This window comes from Rhinopithecus bieti, unplaced genomic scaffold, assembly GCF_001698545.2.
Source record: "Rhinopithecus bieti isolate Rb0 unplaced genomic scaffold, ASM169854v2 scaffold_33937, whole genome shotgun sequence".
Taxonomy (NCBI): Eukaryota; Metazoa; Chordata; class Mammalia; order Primates; family Cercopithecidae; genus Rhinopithecus; species Rhinopithecus bieti.
In genome coordinates, this window is record NW_016814873.1 from 1,724,785 (window position 1) to 1,745,321 (window position 20,537).

A 20,537-nucleotide genomic window follows, 5' to 3' on the forward strand; every position below is an offset into this window, starting at 1 on the left:
GAGTACTGTCTGGTTTTGGGTACTGTGGGAGTATTTACAGATACAGAGGCACAAGAATAGATAACTGGATGTCATATAAAAATCAAAAGGGACCTACATGGTGAGAGGTATAGGAGAAAGAAGAAACCCACATCAAGGAGAGTTAATAAGGTAAGACTTCACTAGTAAGTTAGTTTTGAACTGGTATTTGAAGGAGAGGAGGGACAAAAATTAACAATAAAGGAGTTAAATAATTGTGGCAAATGAATTTTCCAAAAGTAACTGCAACAGTAGTTCCCATCCCTGATGCTCTTCCACAGCCTTGCCACTGCCCATCAGGAGGTAGAGTCCAGGCCTTCTCCCCTGATCCTGGGCTGGCCTTTGTGACTGCCTCAATAGACCCCCAAGGCTCATCCAGACATCACCTCTGCAAATGTCTTGTGATGCCTGCTCTGAGAGCCTTCACCTTCCTTTTAAGAAGTCAGCTACTCTGAGGTCGCCATGTAAAGATAATCTAGAGATTCCAGAGAAAGGGTGGTGGGAAAGAGAAAGAGAGATCCCTGAAGAGCCCCAGCTGTTTGAGCCCTCCCAACAAAGGTGCCACAGTGAAGAAGTCTTTGGAAGCCCAGCCCTGTCCCTACATGACTACAACTGAATAAGAGACCTCACGTGAAAACAACTGCTTGGCTCAGCTCAATCAGCTGCCAGAATTCTGGGCAAAATAAATGATTAGAATTATGTTAAGCCCCTGTTTGGGAGCAACAGATAAACTGAACAATACTGATCTGTGCAAAGGCTCCAAGATCAGGACAAGCAAGTCACATCCAGGGGCTGGGGAGCTGGCTTGTTAACTGGAGACTAGAAGACATGAAGTAATGATATAATAATAATAGCTGACATATATTGAATTCTTAATTACATCAGGTATTTTGCTAAGCACTTCACATGCATTATTTTTATTTAATCTTCAGAGGAACCTCTTGAAAGAAATACTTTTTTTCTCATGTTCCAAAGGGAAAAACAGGCTTAGAAAGGTTAAGGAACAAGAATCCTAGGTTGATTCAACATAAAAGTTATACCCCTAATAACCAGACTGGACTGCAACATGGTGGTGAGTAGAACCCTAAAAGAGCGACCAAATTACCAAATATTAAATAATATTATATTTGAATGGATCTCAGAGATAAAATCCAACTTTCCCACTTTACAATTTATAAAACTGAGGCCAAGAGAGGTTAAATGACTTAGCTTAAAACGCTATCCATTCCTCAACAATAAAAGCACAAATAACCCAAATTTTTAAATGGGAAAAGGATTTGACTAAACATTTCTCCAAAGAAAATATGCAAATAATCAACATAAAAAGATGCTTGGCATGCTTTTTTTTTTTTTTTTTTATTTTTTTTTTTTACAAAAAAATTTTTTTTTTTTTTTTTTTTTTTTTTTTTTTTTTTTAATAGCTATTAAGTTCTAGGGTACATGCGCATAAACGTGGCAGGTTTGTTACAATACGTATACTTGTGCCATGTTGGTGTGCTGCACCCATCAACCTCGTCAGCAGCCCATCAATCGTCCATTTATATCAGGTATAACTCCCAAATGGCAATCCCTCCCAGCCCTCCCCCTCCCCATAATAGGCCCCCGTGTGTGATGTTTCCCCTCCGCGAGTCAAGTGATCTCATTGTTCAGTTCCCACCCTATGAGTGAGACATGCGGTGTTTGGTTTCTCTGTTCTTGTGATATGTTCTAGCTAAGAATGATGGTTTCCAGCTTGCCATCCATGCCTACCAAAGGATGCAAACTCCAATCCTTTTTTTTTATGGCTGCATAATATTCCATGGTGCTATATGTGCCACATTTTCTTAATCCAGTCCTGTCCACTAGATGGACATTTGGGTTGATTCCAAGTCTTTGCTAATTGTGAATCAGTGGCTGGCAATAAACATATTACGTGTGCATGTGTCTTTATAGCAGCATGATTTAATAATCCTGGGTATATACCAGTAGTGGGATGGCTGGGTCATATGGTACATCTAGTTCTAGCTCCTTGAGGATATCGCCCCCAACTGTTTTCCATAATGGTTGAACCCTAGTTTACAATCCCGCCCACCAAACAGTGTAAAAGTGCTGCCCTATTTGCTCCACATCCTCGTCCAGCACCTGTTGTTGCCTGACTTTTTAATGTTGCTCATTCTAAGCCTGGTGTGAGATGGCATCTCATTGTGGTTTTGATTTGCATTTCCTCTGATGGCCAGTGATGATGAGCATTTTTTCATGTGTCTGTTGGCCCTGCATGAATGTCTTCTTTTGAGAATGTCTGTTCATATCCGCTTTGCCCACTTTTTGATGGGGTTGTTTGTTTTTTTGCTTGTAAATTTGTTTGAGTTCTTTGTAGATCTGGATATTCTTAGCCCTTTTCACGATGATGAGATTGCTAAAAATTTTCTCCCCATTGCTGCAGGTTTGCCAATGTTCACTCTGATGGTAGTTTTCTTTTGCTGTGCAGAAGCCTTAGTTTAATCATATCCCATTTGTCAATTTGGTTTTGGCTGCAATTGCTTTTGGTGTTTTAGACATGAAGTCCTTGCCCATGCTAATGTCCTGAAATGGTACCTACCTAGGTTTTCTTTCTAGGGTTTTTTATGGTATTAGGTCCTAACATTTAAGTCTCAATTCCATCTTGAAATTAATTTTTCGTATAAGGAGTAACGAAAGGTCCAGTTTCAGCTTTCTAATATGGCTAGCCAATTTTCCCAAGGCACCATTTATAAAAGGGAGTCCTTTCCCCATTTCTTTTGTTTCTCCTCAGGTTTTTGTCAAAAGTCAGATGGCCTGTAGATGTGTGGGTATTATTTCTGAGGACTCTGTTCTGTTCGCATTGTCTATATCTCTGTTTTGTAACCAGTAACATGCCTGTTTTGGTTACTGTAGCCTTTGTAGTAAATAGTTTGAAGTCAGGTAGCCTGATGGCCTCCAGCTTTTTGTTCTTGTTGGACTTAGGAATTGTCTTGGCAAATGCGGGCCTTCTTTTTTGGTTTGCCATATGAACTCCTAAAAGCCGTTTTTCCAGTTCTGTGAAGAACTTCCATTGGAGCTTGATGAGATGGCAATTGAATCTATAATAACCTTGCGGCAGTATGGCCATTTACGATATTTGATTCTTCCTAATCCCATGAGCATGGTAGTTCTTCCCATTTGTTAGTGTCCTCTTTTATTTCATCTGAGCAGTGGTTTGTAAGTTCTCCTTGAAGAGGTCGCTTTACAACCCTGTAAAGTTGGATTCTAAGGGTATTTTTTAATTCTCTTTGAAAGCAATTGTGGAAAGGATAGTTCATTCATGATTGGGCTCTCTGCTGTTCGTTACTGGTTATAAGAATGCTTGTGATTTTTGCCACATTGATTTTGTATCCGGAGACTTTGCTGAAGCTGTTCTTTATCAGCTTAAGGAAGATTTTGGGCCTGAGACAATGGGGTTTTTCTAAAATATACAATCCAATGTCATCTGCAAACGGCACAATTTGACCTTCCTCTTTTTCCTAACTGGATACCTTTCTTTCTCTTGCCTGATTGCCCTAGCCAGAACTTCCCAACACTAATGTTGAATAGGAGTGGTGAGATGAGGGCATCCTTGTTCCTTTGTGCCAGTTTTTCCAAAAGGGAATTTTTTCCCAAAGTTTTTGCCCATGCAGTATGAATATTACCTGTGGGTTTGTCATAAATAGCTCTTATTATTTTGAGTACGTTCTCATGGATACCGAATTTATTTGAGCGGTCTTTTAGCATAAGGGCTGTGAATTTGTCAAAAGCCTTTTCTGCTCTATTGAGATAATCATGTGTTCTTGTCCTTTGGTTCTGTTTATATGCTGGATTACGTTTATTGATTTGCGAATGTTTGAACCAGCCTTGCATCCTCAGGGATAAGCCCACTTGATCATGGTGGATAAGCTTTTTTGATGTGCTGCTGAATCTGGTTTGACAGTATGTTTATTGAGGATTTTTGCATCAAATGTTCATCAGGGATATTGGTTCTAAAATTTCTTTTTTTGTTGTGTCTCTGCCAGGCTTTGGTATCAGGATGATGTTGGCATCTTTAAGCATTAAGGAAATGCAAATCAAACCACCGTGAGATACCACTTCACACCCACAAGCCTAGCTATAATCAAAAAGAAAGTATCGGTAAAGATACGGAGAAACTGGCTGGGCACGGTGGCTCATGCCTGTAATCCCAGCACTTTGGCAGGCTGAGGTGGGCAGAGCGCTTGAGTCCAGGAGTTCCAGATCAGCTGGGCAACATGGTGAAACCCCATCTCTATTAAAAATACAAAAAACTAGCCAGGCGTGGTGGCGTGCACCTGTAGTCCCAGCTACTCAGGAGGCTAAGGTGGGGCAGTCACCTGAGCTGGGGAGGTGAAGGCTGCAGTAAGCCGAGATTGTGCCACTGCACTCCAGCCTGGACAACTGAAGTGAGACCCTGTCCAAAAAAAAAAAAAAAAAGAAAGAAAGATACGAAAAAACTGGGCCCTCACAGATTGCTGGTGGGAATGTAAAATGGTGCAACCATTTTGGTGGTTTTTGTTGTTGTTGTTGTTGTTGTTCTGAGACAGAGTCTCACTCTGTTGCCCAGGCTGGTGTGCAATGGCGCGATCTCAGCACACTACAACCTCCGGCTCCTGAGTTCAAGCGATTCTCCTGCCTCTCAGCCTCTTGAGTAGCTGGGACTACAGGTGCCCACAACCATGTCGGGCTAATTTTTGTATTTTTAGTAGAGATGGGGTTTCACCACGTTGGTCAGGCTGGTCTTGAACTCCTGACCTCAGGTGATCCACCTGCCTCAGCCTCCCAAAGTGCTGGGATTACAGGCGTAAGCCATTGTGTCCGGCTGTGCAACCACTTTGGAAGGCAGTTTGGCAGTTCCCCAGAGTTCCCATATGATCAGCAATTCCCCTCCTAGGTATACACCCAAGAGAAATGAACATATATGTCCACACAAAAACCTGCACACAAATGTTCATAGCAGTATTATCCACAATAGCAAAAAAGTGGAAACAATCCAAATGTCCATGAACTGATAAATGGATAAACAAAAAATAAGTCTATCCATACAACGGAATATTATTCAACCACAAAAAGAATGAAGTACTTACACATACTAAAAAATGGTTAAATCTTTAAAATATCATGCTAAGTGAGGGAAGCCAGACACAACAAACCACATACTGTATTATTACATCTACATGAAATGTCCAGAATAGGCATAACCATAGAGGAAAAAGCAATTAGTTGTTTTCAGAGGTTAGGGGAAGGGGGCAATGGGGAGTGACTGCTAATGGGGCAAGGTTTATTTGGGGGTGATTAAAATGTCCTAAAATTAGACATTGATGATGGTTGCACAACTCTGTGAATATACTAAAAATCACTCAACTCTAAAGCAGTGGATTTTATTGTACGGTACTTCTCAATAAAGCTGTTAACTAAAAAAACTGTATATATTTTCAATAAAACTTTACTGAGCAGTCCCAGGCACCATAGTGTACACAAAGATAGGGCCCCTGAGTAGCTTAAAGATGCTGCGCCACTAAGTGGTAGAGTGCTGAGCCACTTTTGAGGAGATTGCATCTTTCCCAGCCTCACTGAAACATTACCAGCCCCAGCGTGCCACTCTCCCCACCATTAACCAATGAGGAGGCAAAGAAGAGGGACTTACCCTCTTCTTAGACAGTGAATGCAAACCTCAAGTCAAAGGGGCCATGGACAAGGAAATTGTATTGGGAAGAGACAGAAAAACTTGGGGGACTTGACTCCTGATTTACCTATCTCTTTCCTAGAGGTTACTTTTCACTACTGTCAGGCAAATCTTACGACTGGCTCCCTTAAGAATTACACATTTTTAGCACCAAGCCTTGACAGGGGTACAGGAAAAGAGGATCAGCACTAGCTTAGGGCTCAGTAGGCACAGAATTAAAAAAAAAAAAAAATCCCAACTCCATTACTTCTTAGTTTCTGGACCTTAAGCAAGTTACTAAAGCCTCCCTGAGCGTGCTTCCCTACCTATAAAATGGGAATGAAAATCTTTGCCCTGGACCACCTCAATGAGATAATGGACAAAAGACACTTTGCCAAATACATCTTGTACTGCAGAAATACAAAGAAGCCTCATCATCACTGCACTCTTATCTTGGTCCTCAAGCTTCCATCCTTCTCTTCCCATGAATTATGCCCCACCCCGCCGGCCCACTTTAAAACTTACTTCTCTTCTTGACTCTAATCCCTCCTTTAATCCTGTCACATCTTTCCTCCTGCCTCTCCCCAGCAGTTATGAACCCAGGTCTTATAAAATTCATTTATACGTTGGATCACAATAATAATAATTGTAAACACTTGTTTGTTGTCTGTCTTGCTCCAATAGAGTGAAAGTTTCAGTGTATCCCCAGTGCCTGGAATGCTGCCTAACACTTAATATGTATTCAGTAAATGTGCTGAATGAATTTTAAAATTCCCATAGGCCAGACCAACAAATGGGAAGTAGGATCTTAACAAAGGAGTGGTCTCTTCCCCCCATATCTTGCCCCGTTCTTTCTCAACCTGCCAGGCCTCAAGTTCAGGATTAGTAAACGGATGTGTCTCCAGGCATGAGTTCCAGTAGAAGTGTAGCTATTAGCTCTGAACTAGGCTGAGCTAAGAGAACTAGGATTTCTTCTGGGTTTCCCATTGCTTAATTAAATGATCCTAAGGCCTGAAGTGTTATTTAGGAAACCCTTTGGCACAAGAATTGCCAGGCCATGTTATGTACCTACCACTATCCTCTGACCCACACCTGCATCTCAGACTCAAGAGCCATTGGTCTGGAGAACCTGGAGATGATGAGAGACTGCCCACTAATGCACAGGGCAAAAAGAAAAGCAGGAAAGCAGGAAGAGGCTTGAGGGTCAGGGGCTCTCAAAACCACAGTAGTGTGGTCCCTGAACCCAATTTCAAGGGGAGTGACAAAGGCCCTAGAACAGAACCCCAGAACTGCATGGGATCCCTACTCCCACTCCTTGAGCAGAGCAGCCATAGTGGTGGTGTGGACTCCTGCAAGGGCAGAACAACTGATCACTCTGTGGAAGCATGTTCTGGAGCCCTAAGCTCTTTCAGTGCAGCAACCACGTGTTAAGAGCTCTAACAACATTCTAAGAGGCAACAATGACATTCCAAGGATCCTTACCACTGGAAAATTCAGAACCTGGGATCAGTTGGAGAAACCATTTTAGGAAATTTATTCTCTCAATCCGAAACTGAATTATTGAAATTACATATATTTGATTTTGACAATTACTATAAGCTTTGACATTTCTCTTGTGTATGACTCTTCTGGGCTTTAATTTTGAAATTACAGAAAATCCTGTAAGCCCACAATCCTTAAAGATCTCTAGTAGATAGGATTTATTTGCACCTATGTCAGAGGTAGACAGAAATGGGCTAAGCAAGGTTTTCCAGATGGGGAACTTACATTAAGCTTACAAAGTGACCAGTCTGCTCCAAGGTATTCACAATCCACTGAAGCAATTCCCAGCAGAGTAGAGCCACTGACAAGTTTTGAATAGACAGTGAACGAAAGTTCTGTTCTGAGAACACAAGAAGAGTCCATTAAGAGGACAGATGTCATAAGGCAGTGGCTCTGGAAGCACAGAATGCCAGCATCTGGGAAGTTGTAACAATGCAGATCCTCAGGCCCCAAACTCAGCTCAAACACACTGAGTCAGAACATCTGGGGTGGGGCCCACAGACCTGTATTTTAACAAGCTCTCCAGGCCGGGCGTGGTGGCTCAAGCCTGTAATCCCAGCACTTCGGGAGGCAGAGACGGGTGGATCACGAGGTCAGGAGATCGAGACTATCCTGGCTAACACGGTGAAACCCCGTCTCTACTAAAAAATACAAAAAACTAGCCGGGCGTGGTGGCGGGTGCCTGTAGTCCCAGCTACTCGGGAGGCTGAGGCGGGAGAATGGCGTGGACCTGTGAGGCGGAGCTTGCAATGAGCTGAAGTGAGCTGAGATCCGGCCACTGCACTCCAGCCCGGGCGGCAGAGCGAGACTCCATCACAAAAAAAAAAAAAAAAAAAAAAGCTCTCCAGCTGATTCTAAAGTATTCTAAAGATTGAGAACCTTTGACCTAGGGCAATACATCCCTACCTTGAAAAAATTAAAGTCCTGACAGGACCAGGAGCAACATTTTTTTCTTCCTTTCTGATGAAACTTCATGAAAGAATTGACTAGACTGTGTCCATCACCATTTCTTCATCTCCTATTCTCACTTGGACCCGCTAGAAACTGGCTCCTTCCCTTGCTACTGCCCAGAAACCATTCACGGAGGCCATGAACATCCTCCTAGTTACTAAGTCCAGACATTTCTCTGTCCTTTTCATCCATGACCTCTTAGGAGAACTTGACATTGTTAATCACTCCCTCCCTTCACTTCGGAGGTTCCTCACTGCCCTGGTTCCTTCTGTCACTCCCTGCCAGTCTCTTCTGCACCTCCCTTTTAAATGTATGCCTCTCATCTTCCTTCACCTCCCTTTTAAATGTATGCCTCTCAGGGTTCTGTGCATAGCCCTTTCCTCTCTCTATACCCTGCCCCTGGACAGTCTTATGCTTCTGCTGCTGTGTCTAGGTGTTGATGACCTGCTAATGTGATTCTCTATCCCCTCCTGACCTCCAGCCTGAGCTCCAGTTGTCTGCTGAACATCTTTCCTTGGATCTCCCACAGGCACTTCAAACACAACATGTCCAAAAGGATGCTGACCCCTCTCCTCCTCTCTCCCTCAACCATCTTACGTTCTTTCTCTAGAGTTCCCTTTTTTAAATTGAATAGTACTGTGCAGTAGCCCAAGACAAGAGTAAGGGTATCATCCTTGCCCAACACTCTCCTTCATGCCTCCCCCTACCCCCATATAATCAACTTCGTAACCTCTGATTTCTCATTTTTATCCATCTCCGAAGTCACTTCCGTACCAGAGACCACACTCAGCTCTTGTCCACGTTACTACAAAGGTCTCCTAACCCACCTTCCCTCTCTCCACTCTTTCACTACTCTTTTAATCCCATGTCTGCACTGTAGCCACGGTGATCTTGTTTTTGTAAAAGCATATCTGATCATGCCACCCTCTATTTAAAATTTCAAATGGTCTTCCACTGCCCTCAGGATCAAGTCCAAAACCTCTAAGACAGAGCATTACATGGTCCTCAGGCCTTGGCTCCTACTCATTTTCCTTTCCTCCAGTTTCACTTAATTAATGGTTCTATGGTCTCGCTACAGATCACAGCCACTTGCAATTCTCACAACACCATGCTCTTTCTTGCCTGAGGCTTCTGTACCTGCTCTTCCCTCTGCCTACACTTTCCCTTTCTCCAGCCTAGCTTTTATTTTTTGGCCTCAATGTAAAGGTCCTTTCCTCCAGGAAACCTTCTTTAGGTGTCTCTCCCAGTGCTTCAACTGTTATCACATGAGTAAGTTTGGGTGCTATCATACTTGTCTTCCTCCACAAAACCATAAGCTCCTTAAGGGCAAGGTATGCAGCGTATTCTGGTTGAATCCTTGATGTCTAGCACTACGATCAGTGAAGATTTGTTAAACAGACCAAGCTTCTTACTTGAGGGATGGCATGAACGTTTCCAAACCTGAAACCCTGTTCCTGTGAAGACACTGAAATCCTAGTGGTATTTTTCCCCTCTCCCTGGGGCTCTGAAGGGAAGAGGGTTTGTGGTTCTAGCTGCACACAAGGTCCCATTCACATAGCTATTTACTACACTCTCTCCAGCCACCTCCCCCCAGAACAACAGTGGCCTTTCTCTGCAGTAGCAGTCTCTTGGGGGAAGCTTCTGAAGGCCCTGCTCTGGGAAATGAATGGGGCCAGCCTGGGGCAGGCGGGACAATGGCAGGGTAGGCCTTGTGCCCATCAGACCCCTGCAGGGAAAGGCAGACCGGAAATCAAGCCGCCAATGGGGAAATCCCCAGAACTCTGAGAGGCTGAAGGCAGGCAACCCCAACAAGGCTGCTCTGTCCCCGCAAGAAATACCAAGTACCAAAGACCTAGCACCCAATGAGAACGAGAGGAATTTTGTTCTTAGTTCCTGGCAGGAGTGTTTAGAGCTTGCTTTCTTAAAATCCCTTGGCTAGGCATGGAAGGAATCAGCAATATCAAGAATGAGCTATGTTCGAGTCAGGAAAGAGCACATAGGGAGCATACCTTGTCTAAAGAGAACTAAGCTGGGCCGAAGAAGACAACCCATAACAATGAGGACACGCTGCTCTTGAACCCTTAGGAACGGGATAAAACACAAGAACCATATGAGAGAATGGAAAAGAACCAACACAACAGTCTACCACGTGCTAGATATTCTGCCAGAACTTTTACACAAAGCATCTTATATAAGCAAATAAGATAGAGCCGAGTTGCTATATGTATGTGCAAAGGAATGCTGAATAATATAAAGGTGTAGGGTTTGGTGATATTAACCAGCAAAGGCTTCCTTGAAGGAAATAAGAGTAATGGAGTTGGGAGAAGACAGAGAACACTGATATAAAGGTGTGCAAAGAGGGATGTGGGCCCGGGAATCACGCTGGTCTACCTGAAGCAGGGTGACAGGGTACAGTAATGGGACCTACAATTATTGAGATGTGGGCTAAAATGAAGAAAGAAGTCATGAATCCCAAGCTGGGGAGCTTGAGCTAGAAAGGAAAGACATTGTGGGTTTCTAGCAAAGGATCTGCCTTGGGATGAGCGCTTAGGCCCCTGATTTTTAACTAATGTCCTGTGTTTGTTCACTATGGTCCCACAGTCATGCCTGTCTGTCCTTAGTTGAGAATCAGCACAGGACTGAGGGTAATTCAAGCATGGGTATTCTAGTGGCAGCTGAGGAGAGTTTAGGACAATCTGGGGTCCCTGCCAAACCAAATGCCCTAATAACACTCACCATATGTTTGGCACCATGGAATTCACAAAATGCTTTTTTTTTTTCTTTTTTGAGATGGAGTTTCGCTCTTGTTGCCCAGGCTGGAGAGCAATGGCAGGATCTCTCAGCTCACTGCAACCTCTGCCTCCCGGGTTCAAGCGATTCTCCTGCCTCAGCCTCCTTAGTAGCTGGGATTACAGGCATGCACCACCATGCCTGGCTAATTTTGTATTTTTAGTAGAGATGGGGTTTCTCCATGTTGGTCAGGCTGGTACAAATTATCCTGATCACATAGCTAGTTAGTCACTCAGCTGGGGCTCACTTAAAGTCCTGTATTCTCTACATTAGGCAACTAGAATGGTTTCCACATAGATGGCCCTCCAGCCCTAGAGTTTGGTCGGCTATGTGGGAATGAATATATATACAGCTGATTAATCAGGATCTATCAAATATATGCTAATCTCCTCAAACCATGACTCAACTTTCTAAGGGATCTCCCAGAACTGACTACCCACTTCTTTTTTTGTTGTTTTTTGTTCGTTTGTTTGTTTGAGGTGGAGTCTTACTCTGTCGCCCAGGCTGGAGTGCAGCGGTGTGATCTCAGCTCCCTGCAACCTCTATCTCCCGGGTTCAAGTGATTCTCCTGCTTCAGCCTCCCGAGTAGCTGGGACTACAGGCGTGCACCAACACATCTGGCTAATTTTTGTATCTTTAGTAGAGACAGGGTTTCACCATGTTGGCCAGGCTGGTCTCAAATGCCTCACCTCACGTAATCCACCCATCTTGGCCTCCCAAAGTGCTGGGATTACAGGCGTGAGCCACCACACCAGGCCTCCTGCTTCTCTTAAAGAGCTGTATTGAAGAACTCTAAAACTATTTGGTAGAAATGGCCTAACCTAAGGGTCTTAGGAAAGTTAAGTATCTACTGTATTCAGTAAATTTCTAGGTACCAATGGCAGATAAAATGACTTTTACTGAAGATCCTATTCTATGACTAGCACTACCCTTCTCCCAGTCCACCAGTCTCATAAATTTGGGAATAAAATTTGATTCAGTGCAGGGCACGGTGGCTCACACCTGTAATCCTAGCACTGTGGGAGGTGGAGGCAGGCGGATCACCTGAGGTCAGGAGTTTGAGACTAGCCAGGTCAACATGGCGAAACCCCTTCTCTAATAAAAAATAAAAAAATTAGCTGGGCACGGGGTCAGGCACCTGTAATCCCAGCTACTCGGGAGACTGAGGCATGAGAATTGCTTGAACCTGGGAGGCAGGGGTTGCAGTGAGCCAAGTTGGTGCCCTTGCACTTCAGCCTGGGCAACGAGAGCGAAACTGTGTTTCATAAATAAATAAATAAGTTTGATTCGGCCTTAAAATACTGGCTAATTCTGCTACCAAAACGTCTTGGGAATCCTGCTACTCCTCTTTGTCCCCACCATAACCATTCTGATTCAGAAGCTCATTATCTTTTCCTAAGATTGCTAGTAAAACTCCTAGGCTCCCTAATCCCAAGCACTCTTCTGCTCTATATATTAATATCGGAATTCTCTCTTGAAACACTATTTTTATCACTGTATAATACATAAACCTTCCCCGGCTCCCTTTCTACTACCCCATACATAAAGTCTGAATCCCTTCATTCTCCCTACCCTACCCACCTCATCAATCTAATTTCTCTCTGCTCTATAATAATCTTAACACTTGGAGACCACACTATGTTGGTGCCACCCCAGACAGAACCTTGCTCATGTTGCTCCTCTAGTCTGAAATAGCCTCTTCTCTTTCTTCGACCTGAATAATTCCTAACTACTCTGCCTTTGACCATTCTCATTAGCACCAACCTTCCGCTCTTCTATAAATGCACCTTTTGGTGTACATAACAATTCAGCAATTATGTACCATCTTTTTATTTTGTGTTGTTTTGTTAATAACATTTCCCAACAAGACTGTAGGCTTGAGGCCGGGCACGGTGGCTCCATGCCTACAATCCCAGCACTTTGGGAGGCTGAAGTGGGCGTTTTACTTGAGGTCAGGAGTTCGAGACCATCCTGGCCAACATGGTGAAACCCCATCTCTACTAAAAATACAAAAAGTAGCTGGGTGTAGTGGCAGGTGTCTGTAATCCCAACTACTTGGGAGGCTGAGGCAGAGAATCGCTTGAACCCAGGAGGTGGAGGTTGCAGTGAGCCGAGATCACACCACTGCACTCCAGCCTGGGTGACAGAGCAATACTCCATCTCAAAAAAAAAAAAAGAACATAAGCTCTATGTTCTCGTGTACTATCTCTCAGAACACTGAGAAGTGCACTGAGCACTGCACTGAGCCATGTGATAAATATTTCAAGTCCAACCAACCGTCAAGCGCCACAGATCACAGGTCATCACCAGGAGGGCTGCTAGATTGGTTCCCTACATGATTTGAGGCCAGGTTGTGACTGATGACTACAGATCCCATCACACCATTTTGTAGTGGCTGCTCCCAAATACTGGAGAGAAAGGAGAAAGGGCTGGAAAGCAAGACTCTGAAATTACAAAGCCCCTTTCTCACACATTCATGTTTTAGTTTGCTATTCTTTATTTATTTATTTATTTATTTTATTTTATTTTTTTGAGACGGAGTCTCGCTCTGTCGCCCGGGCTGGAGTGCAGTGGCCGGATCTCAGCTCACTGCAAGCTCCGCCTCCCGGGTTTACGCCATTCTCCAGCCTCAGCCTCCCGAGTAGCTGGGACTACAGGCGCCCGCCACCTCGCCCGGCTAGTTTTCTTTCTTTTTTTTTTTTTGTATTTTTTAGTAGAGACGGGGTTTCACCGTGTTAGCCAGGATGGTCTCGATCTCCTGACCTCGTGTTCCGCCCGTCTCGGCCTCCCAAAGTGCTAGGATTACAGGCTTGAGCCACCGCGACCGGCCTGCTATTCTTTAAAATGAGGAGGAAAATCTCAAGGAAGTCAACAAAGGTAATAGAGGAATACTAGTGACTTTAAGGCCTATGCTGAAATCACAGTAGAAAGACAAAAAAAATGGTTTTAAATCGTGGCAGAGGAAGTTTCGCATCCAAAGAGATTTCTAATTGTTGAACTCATGGAACCATCCTCCAGAGATCACTGAAAATGAGAGAGGCCCTTAACCTGTCTTTACTAGCTTAAGAGACACCCTATTTGGAGTCAAGAGGAAAGGGCAAGAGGATCCCTTGAAGTCCTGCCAGATTTTGTGATTTTCCCTGAAATCTGTCCAACTGTTTTAATACAATAAATTGGGGTATTCTTCCAGACCTTAAGAATACCTTCCAGGCCTGGCATGGTGGCTTGCACCCATATCCTGGCACTTTGGGAGGCCGAGGTGGGCAGATCGCTTGAGTTCAGGAGTTTGAGACCAGTCTGGGCAACATGGTGAACATCATATCTACAAAAATTAGCCAGGTGTGGTGGCACATGCCTGTAGTGCCAGCTACTCAGGAGGCTGAAGTTGGAGGACCACCTGAGCCTGGGGAGGTCAAGGCTGCAGTGAGCTGTGATCATGCCACTGCACTCCAGCCTGGGCAACAGAGTGAGACCCTGTCTCAAAAAACAAAAAACAAAACCACCTTCCAAATCCTATTCCAATTCTATTAGGGGCCATGGATTTCTCAGTTCCTCCCCATGTTTCCATGTCCCTGTACTTCCGTCTTCTCTCCCATTTGATCAGGCACCTTTGTTCTCTGTTCTTTTCAAACTTTCATTTTCACTGATTTTCAGGAAAGTCAGATACTGATTTCTGAAAAACCATTTGGCCCACTGAAAGGACACAAAGCATTCTGGTTTCAGAGGCTCAAAGAATGTAATAGCTAAAAGGAATCAAATCTTAGAGGCTGGCTAGCCTAATTCCCTCATTTTTCCAGATAAGAAAACTGAGGTCCAGGGCAGGTAAGCACCTTTGCAAGGTCATTTGCCCAGTTGCTAACAAAGCTGGCTCCAACATCCACATCTACTAACTCAGATGCTGTATTCTTTCCTCAGAACTCCAAACCTCCTTTCAGAAAAGATCTAACATGACTTTTTATGAAGTTACACTTTTTTCTTTTTGAGACCAGGATCAGCAACTTCTTCAGTCCTGTTTACCCCATGGGCCAAAGGAGTGATCTTGCATGCCACTAGCAGGTACTATGCTTGGGTCTTTTATCAATACAGTGATTGACAAAAGAAGGAACAACACAATCCACAGCAAAAAGAGTTTCCAAGCCACATGATATATCTTTGAATTAAGTTTAAAAAATAATAAACCAATAAAATTAATTTTTAAAGGCAATGCCACTCTGAAGAGGTGAAATAGATTCAGTCAATATAGATTAAAATAGCTCCTCTTATGTTTACAGAACTCAACAGTTAACAAAGCACTTTCACAAACATCAGAGTATCAGAACTTTAAAGCAGCAAGAAACTAAACTCCATTCCACAGAGGCTGTCAGCTTCCAGAACTCCTTTACCTTTATACTAACTTGGGGATTAGCTATGTGCCATTCGCAAAATATTTTATTTTGATGAACTCGTATTGTCATTTAATTTTTCTTATTTCTTGCCTACTAAAAAAGCTAAACAAATACATTAATAAAAGGGTGCTCTTTCAGAAATGTTTTTGAGTATCCGAAGTTAAGCTTAGCCTGCTCCTTCTCATAATGGTGATTAATCACCAAATGTTTCAGCTGCAAATCCATTGTGCCTCTCATCTCACACTCCCAGATGGGAACAAGGGTACATTTTGGAAAAGACTCAGCATTTCAGGGGACTTACCATGGGTAACTCTGGATCCCTGTCATCATTCTGGGAGGCCAACCTTCTATTCTAGGTAGAAACTCAGCTAAATGTCTGGGGACTTCTTGGTCCCAGGGGTCAATAAAGACCAGAAGCCAAGGTGCGAAGAGACCCCTGACAGGGCACAGTTGCTGGGTCTGGATTTATTTTGAATTAGGAAAGTCATATGCTTTTAAGACAAGGAACGGCCAGAGATCACAGAACAAATCCTTTCTATCCCCATCACTGACAGACATTTAAGGTGAGCCAAGGTAGATGAAGTCTCTCTCATTCATCAGAGTTCCTGGGAAGGAGATTCAGTAATCCTTCTCTTCTCACATTCTTCTAGTACCCTAACTACTGGAAAAATATTCCTTCCTCCTGACCCCATGCACTTCTACAACAATAAAGCCAGTTCACTCTGCTTAAATTCTTCAAAATGATATAAAGATTTCAGTCACCTTTAATTTGTTTTGGGCTACTTAGCTCAGAAAGTTGGGCACGAAGCTAAATCAAATCTGTGAATTTACCATCTATAATTTATATAGAGTTTACAGTTTAGAAAACAATTTGAAATACATTATCTTGTTTGATTTGCTCCTTTCAATAGGCCTGTGAGAGAGATGAAATAAACATTATAATCCTCAAATGACACACCATATAAAAATGTTTGAGAACTGGATTGTACTTTATAGAAATGAACTACTACTGCTTTACATGAGGAAGCCAGAGGAGGCATGTGACTTCCCCAAGGTCACATAGTTAAGGGGAAAGCCAGGACTCAAACCACAAACTCTTGGCTTAAAGTACTTTGGTTTGACCCTCACATGAACTTTGGACAGAGGAAAGATGTTTCATGGGTGCAAACCCCTAACCCACCTGTCCATCTCAAAAACATGTGCTATGGGGAAACCAGGCTAACGGATATAGATGGCTTAGCAAAATTCATGATCACTCCTGTAAAAATAATTCAGTATCATTATCTCTGTTAGAAATAGCAAACACATTTTTAGAAACTCTTGAAAGGAATATATATTAATGGGCAGTAAGTTGCTCATGGACAAAAACTGAAAGGGACACGAACAGCTACACTTTAGCCCATCTTTCAGTAATAACTGATTAACACTGAAAGATAAAGATTAGTTGCAAATACTTTATGCCTTCTATGGATCCAGGAGTCACTCTTGAACAGGGTGCTACAGGAGATAAAAGAATGCCAAGTAAATATTCCAAAGTTTTCTTACTCTCAGCAACAATCTCTTTCCAAATACATGGTCCTTTATTATGTCATTCATTTTCTAGAAAATACACATCACCTAGGAAACCTTCTCTAATTGACCACATTTGACTACATCTGAAATTAACACGTGAATATTGAAACAACCTGAAATGAAAGAATTTACACTTGCTGATCTTTTCATTCACTCTAACTAACATTCATTTGTCAAACTTCTTGAGTACTCACCTCACGCAAGACACTAAGCTAGGCACACAGGATATCATACAGGCAAACCAAACTGTCCCTGCTTGTGAGGAGCTTACAGTCCGGTGTTGCTTTCTGTGGTCTTCAGGAGTCTTACATGTTTCCCAGTCCCCGGCTGCATGCTCTCTCTGTGAGCAAAAACTGTCCACCTTAATTTTCTAAAACTCTCTTATAGCACCTTACGCTAGGCTCTCTACACAGCAAACTGATAAACTGAAAGAATACTAGACTCCATAATCTGCAGCATTTTATTCCTTTCAGTGCAATTTAAGACTGTAAATTATTTAAAATCCATAGAGTCTTGAGGCTGATGTTGTCCAAAGTTCCAATCGAATAAACCTACAGCTAAGGGGGTAAGATTCAATGCAGCTAGCTGGGCATGTCTGAAGGGGATCTGAGTCCTACCACTCTTAATGGGGAAGAGAATCAGGCAGGGTGGAGGTGAGGAATACCCTTACCCTGCAAAGCTGCACTGTCTCATAGGAGAAAATAGTACTTTAACTATAGGACTTACACGTATGGGCCCCAAGACTGAACCCCCAAGGTAGAAGCCCCAAGACAGAAAAGTAGAAGGGAAGACCTTGACTGCTGACGGGCACTTTACCCTACTGCCAAAGAGAAAGAAGAAAACGGTGCCCCACACATTCTACAAGACCAGTATAGAAGCCTAGTTAGACATGATGGGGCAATGAAAGAGCCACAAATTCAGACTCAGAAGACCTGTGTTTGAGTCTCTGAGTCCAGATTCTGCCACTAGCCAGGCAAGATGGCACTGGGCAAGCCAGGTAGCCTCTGAGCTTCAGTTTCCCCTTCTGTGAAATGTGAATAATAACCTCTGACGCTTTTGTCTACCACATAGAACCACTGTGAGATTCAAATGAGATATGTTCTACAAAAGCACTTAGGAAACAAACTGTAATGTGCTGGGCAAATCCTGAGATTTTTATCTATGAGGCTATCCAAACCCCCAGGACTGTCTCACATTAATCCAGGAACCCTCACCACCTCCTCCTTCTTGCACCTCCCCAAAACTTGGGTTCCCATCTTCTCAAATCCCTGCATTTACCAGAAAGAGTTCACCATCCAAATCTTAAAAAGGCAAGTGCACTAATTCTCAAACTCCAAGAGTATGAAAAGGGAAGAAGGGCAGCCATGTAAACCATTCCAATTCCTCACCTTGACACGCCTCAGTTCTCCCTTTCCAAGGGTCAAACTGCAGCGGGGCCAACAGAAAGGGGGAGGGAGGTCTGAACTGGCCATATATCCTTTGTGGCTGTCTGCCTCCTCTTCTCCACTGCCAAGTCAGTTCCCATCTAGGGATTGCTGAACTAATCTAAATGGGACTCTGAGGCAATACAGAGATTAGTGCTTGGGAGAGAGAGATTATATGCATTTTAGGCCACATTCCACAGCCAAAAGGAAATTATTATTAGCATGGATAACCAAAGGTGGACTGGGCATGGAGGGAGCAATTGCTCCCTTGCAAATATTCTTCCCTATCTCTCCAATAATATTTTTTCCAGGCTCTGTCCTTTCATTTGCTTGTTCAGTCCTTCAACCACCCATCTATCCAGTTAGGATGTGTGCAGTCCCCACAAAACACACCCCCCCTAGCAAGGTCCTCATGGGGAGAAGGGCTGAGGAGGGGTAGGGGAGGGAAGAAAAAGGCAGGCACCTTACAAAGTTGTACCAATCATTTGCAGGCAAGAATTGCAACCACACTGTAACATTACCAGTGATAGAGGTGGCTGGGCAGACTCTTGGGGGAAGGGGTGTCATGTGTTCAGACTCTGAGGGCCAGTGCTGCTGCCCAGCAGGCCTACGAGCCCAAAACAATTTCTTCTGGCTGCAGGCAGAGGGAAGGCCCATTTTGCAGAGTCAAGCTTATTAAGAACAGATTGGAAGATTAAACCTAGAACATTGGCCAGTTCGCAGGTCTCAATGTAAACTCTAAGCTTGGAGGAGAGGAAATTTTAATATGACCTATGCATTTTGGGGCCATGTCAGCTACTGGTAAAAATCCAGACCTGCATGGGTGCAAAGGATGTTTCTGTCCCATCATTCAGGCCAAGAACATCCTCTTCATTTCTAGAAATGGGATCCACCCTGTCCCCAAGCCCCACCATTCCATACCAACCAGCCTGGTGGAGGCCCACGCCCCTGCCAGGGCCCTTCTCCCAGCAGCTCCAAAACCTAAAGCCAGTCCCCTTAGTGCACCCCTAGGAGCTCATAAGACTGGCTTGTGCCCACTTGAGCTGGCAAGTTGGGGGGACTCAAATTCAGCCTCTACCCTGGCAAAAGTCAAAAGCCACTGGAAACACATCCTCCTCCTTCACCTCTCCTGGCTTCACTGTTTATTGCTTATATTCAAAAGACGCTGAATCAAGAGCTGTGTTTTTAACATAGACACACAGAAAGCACATAACCACACAGGTTGATGGTCCCCAGAGACTAAAGCTCCTAGTCCCAATTCCCACAGCCCATCTAGACCCTTATTTTCAACCATTTATTAAAATGCAACACCACCCCTCCCAGTCTTTCAGACAATGCTGAAAAATCAAATTATTAGCAAACCTACCTGTCTATACTCTGGGGTAACCTTACACTCATGGTTTCTCAGTGTCTCCACGGTTCCAGAATCCTGTGGCTTCGGTGTGTTGATCAGGATTGAATCGCTTGCAATTTTTGAGCAAAGTGAGAGGAGGGCCTTCCAACTTGAAGACTGAATCCTTTCTCCTCCAGCTCTCAGGACCCTGGTAACTGATGCTCCACTCTACTTCTACCAGTGAGCATGATTTCCTTTCTCAGCCCCTCTTCCCCTCCCCAGCTTTAAAAGAAAAAAAAGAAAAGAAAAGAAAAAAGAAAAAAGGAAAAGAGGAAAACTATGACCTTCTCAGAAACCAAAAACCCAGCCACAAATCTCCTCAAGGTTAGCACTATGGGCTAAAAAAAATGAATCACAGAAAAATGTGCCTTCAAAATATCACTGTTAACTGCAAAGTACAGATAAAACCATCCTTTAAATCCAGTTTTCTCAGCTGTCCTTCTGTTGGCAAGAGACCCTCTAGCTCAAAGGGGGAAAATAATTTTCTAGTCTCCAATGCTTAATATGACAACAGCAAATATCTTTGAGGAAAGGAAAAAAAAGGATTAATAAATCCGAAATGGCACTTGGGAAAAATCTTCCAGCTGATTTGCACAGTAAAAAAATAAATAAAACCATACAACAGTATGTACACAACAGCACTCCTTCCAAGTCCAGTGCAACCCTGGGAACCAAAATTTATGGACTTCCTTAAAAAAAAAAAAAGAAAAAAAAAGCTTTTACATTAAATGCTTTGAAATTCTTAAATGAGCCAATTGCATCAAAAAAAAAAAAAAAAA

At 43.4% G+C, this 20,537-nt stretch overlaps 1 protein-coding gene across 11 annotated transcripts in view; it reads right to left on the reverse strand.

Moving 5' to 3' along the window:
* The window catches only part of ARHGEF11 (Rho guanine nucleotide exchange factor 11), a 110,452-nt gene extending 89,921 nt beyond the window's left edge, over window positions 1-20,531 (reverse strand). For all 11 annotated transcript variants that reach the window (XM_017852544.1, XM_017852542.1, XM_017852541.1 and 8 more), the window contains exon 1: window positions 19,732-20,531. Coding sequence is in view for 9 of the 11 variants with exons in the window: in XM_017852541.1 (XP_017708030.1) it covers window positions 19,732-19,763 (32 nt within the window). In the remaining 2 variants the exon portion in view is untranslated. The remainder of the gene's footprint in view (window positions 1-19,731) is intronic.
* Between the last annotated feature and the right edge of the window lie 6 nt (window positions 20,532-20,537).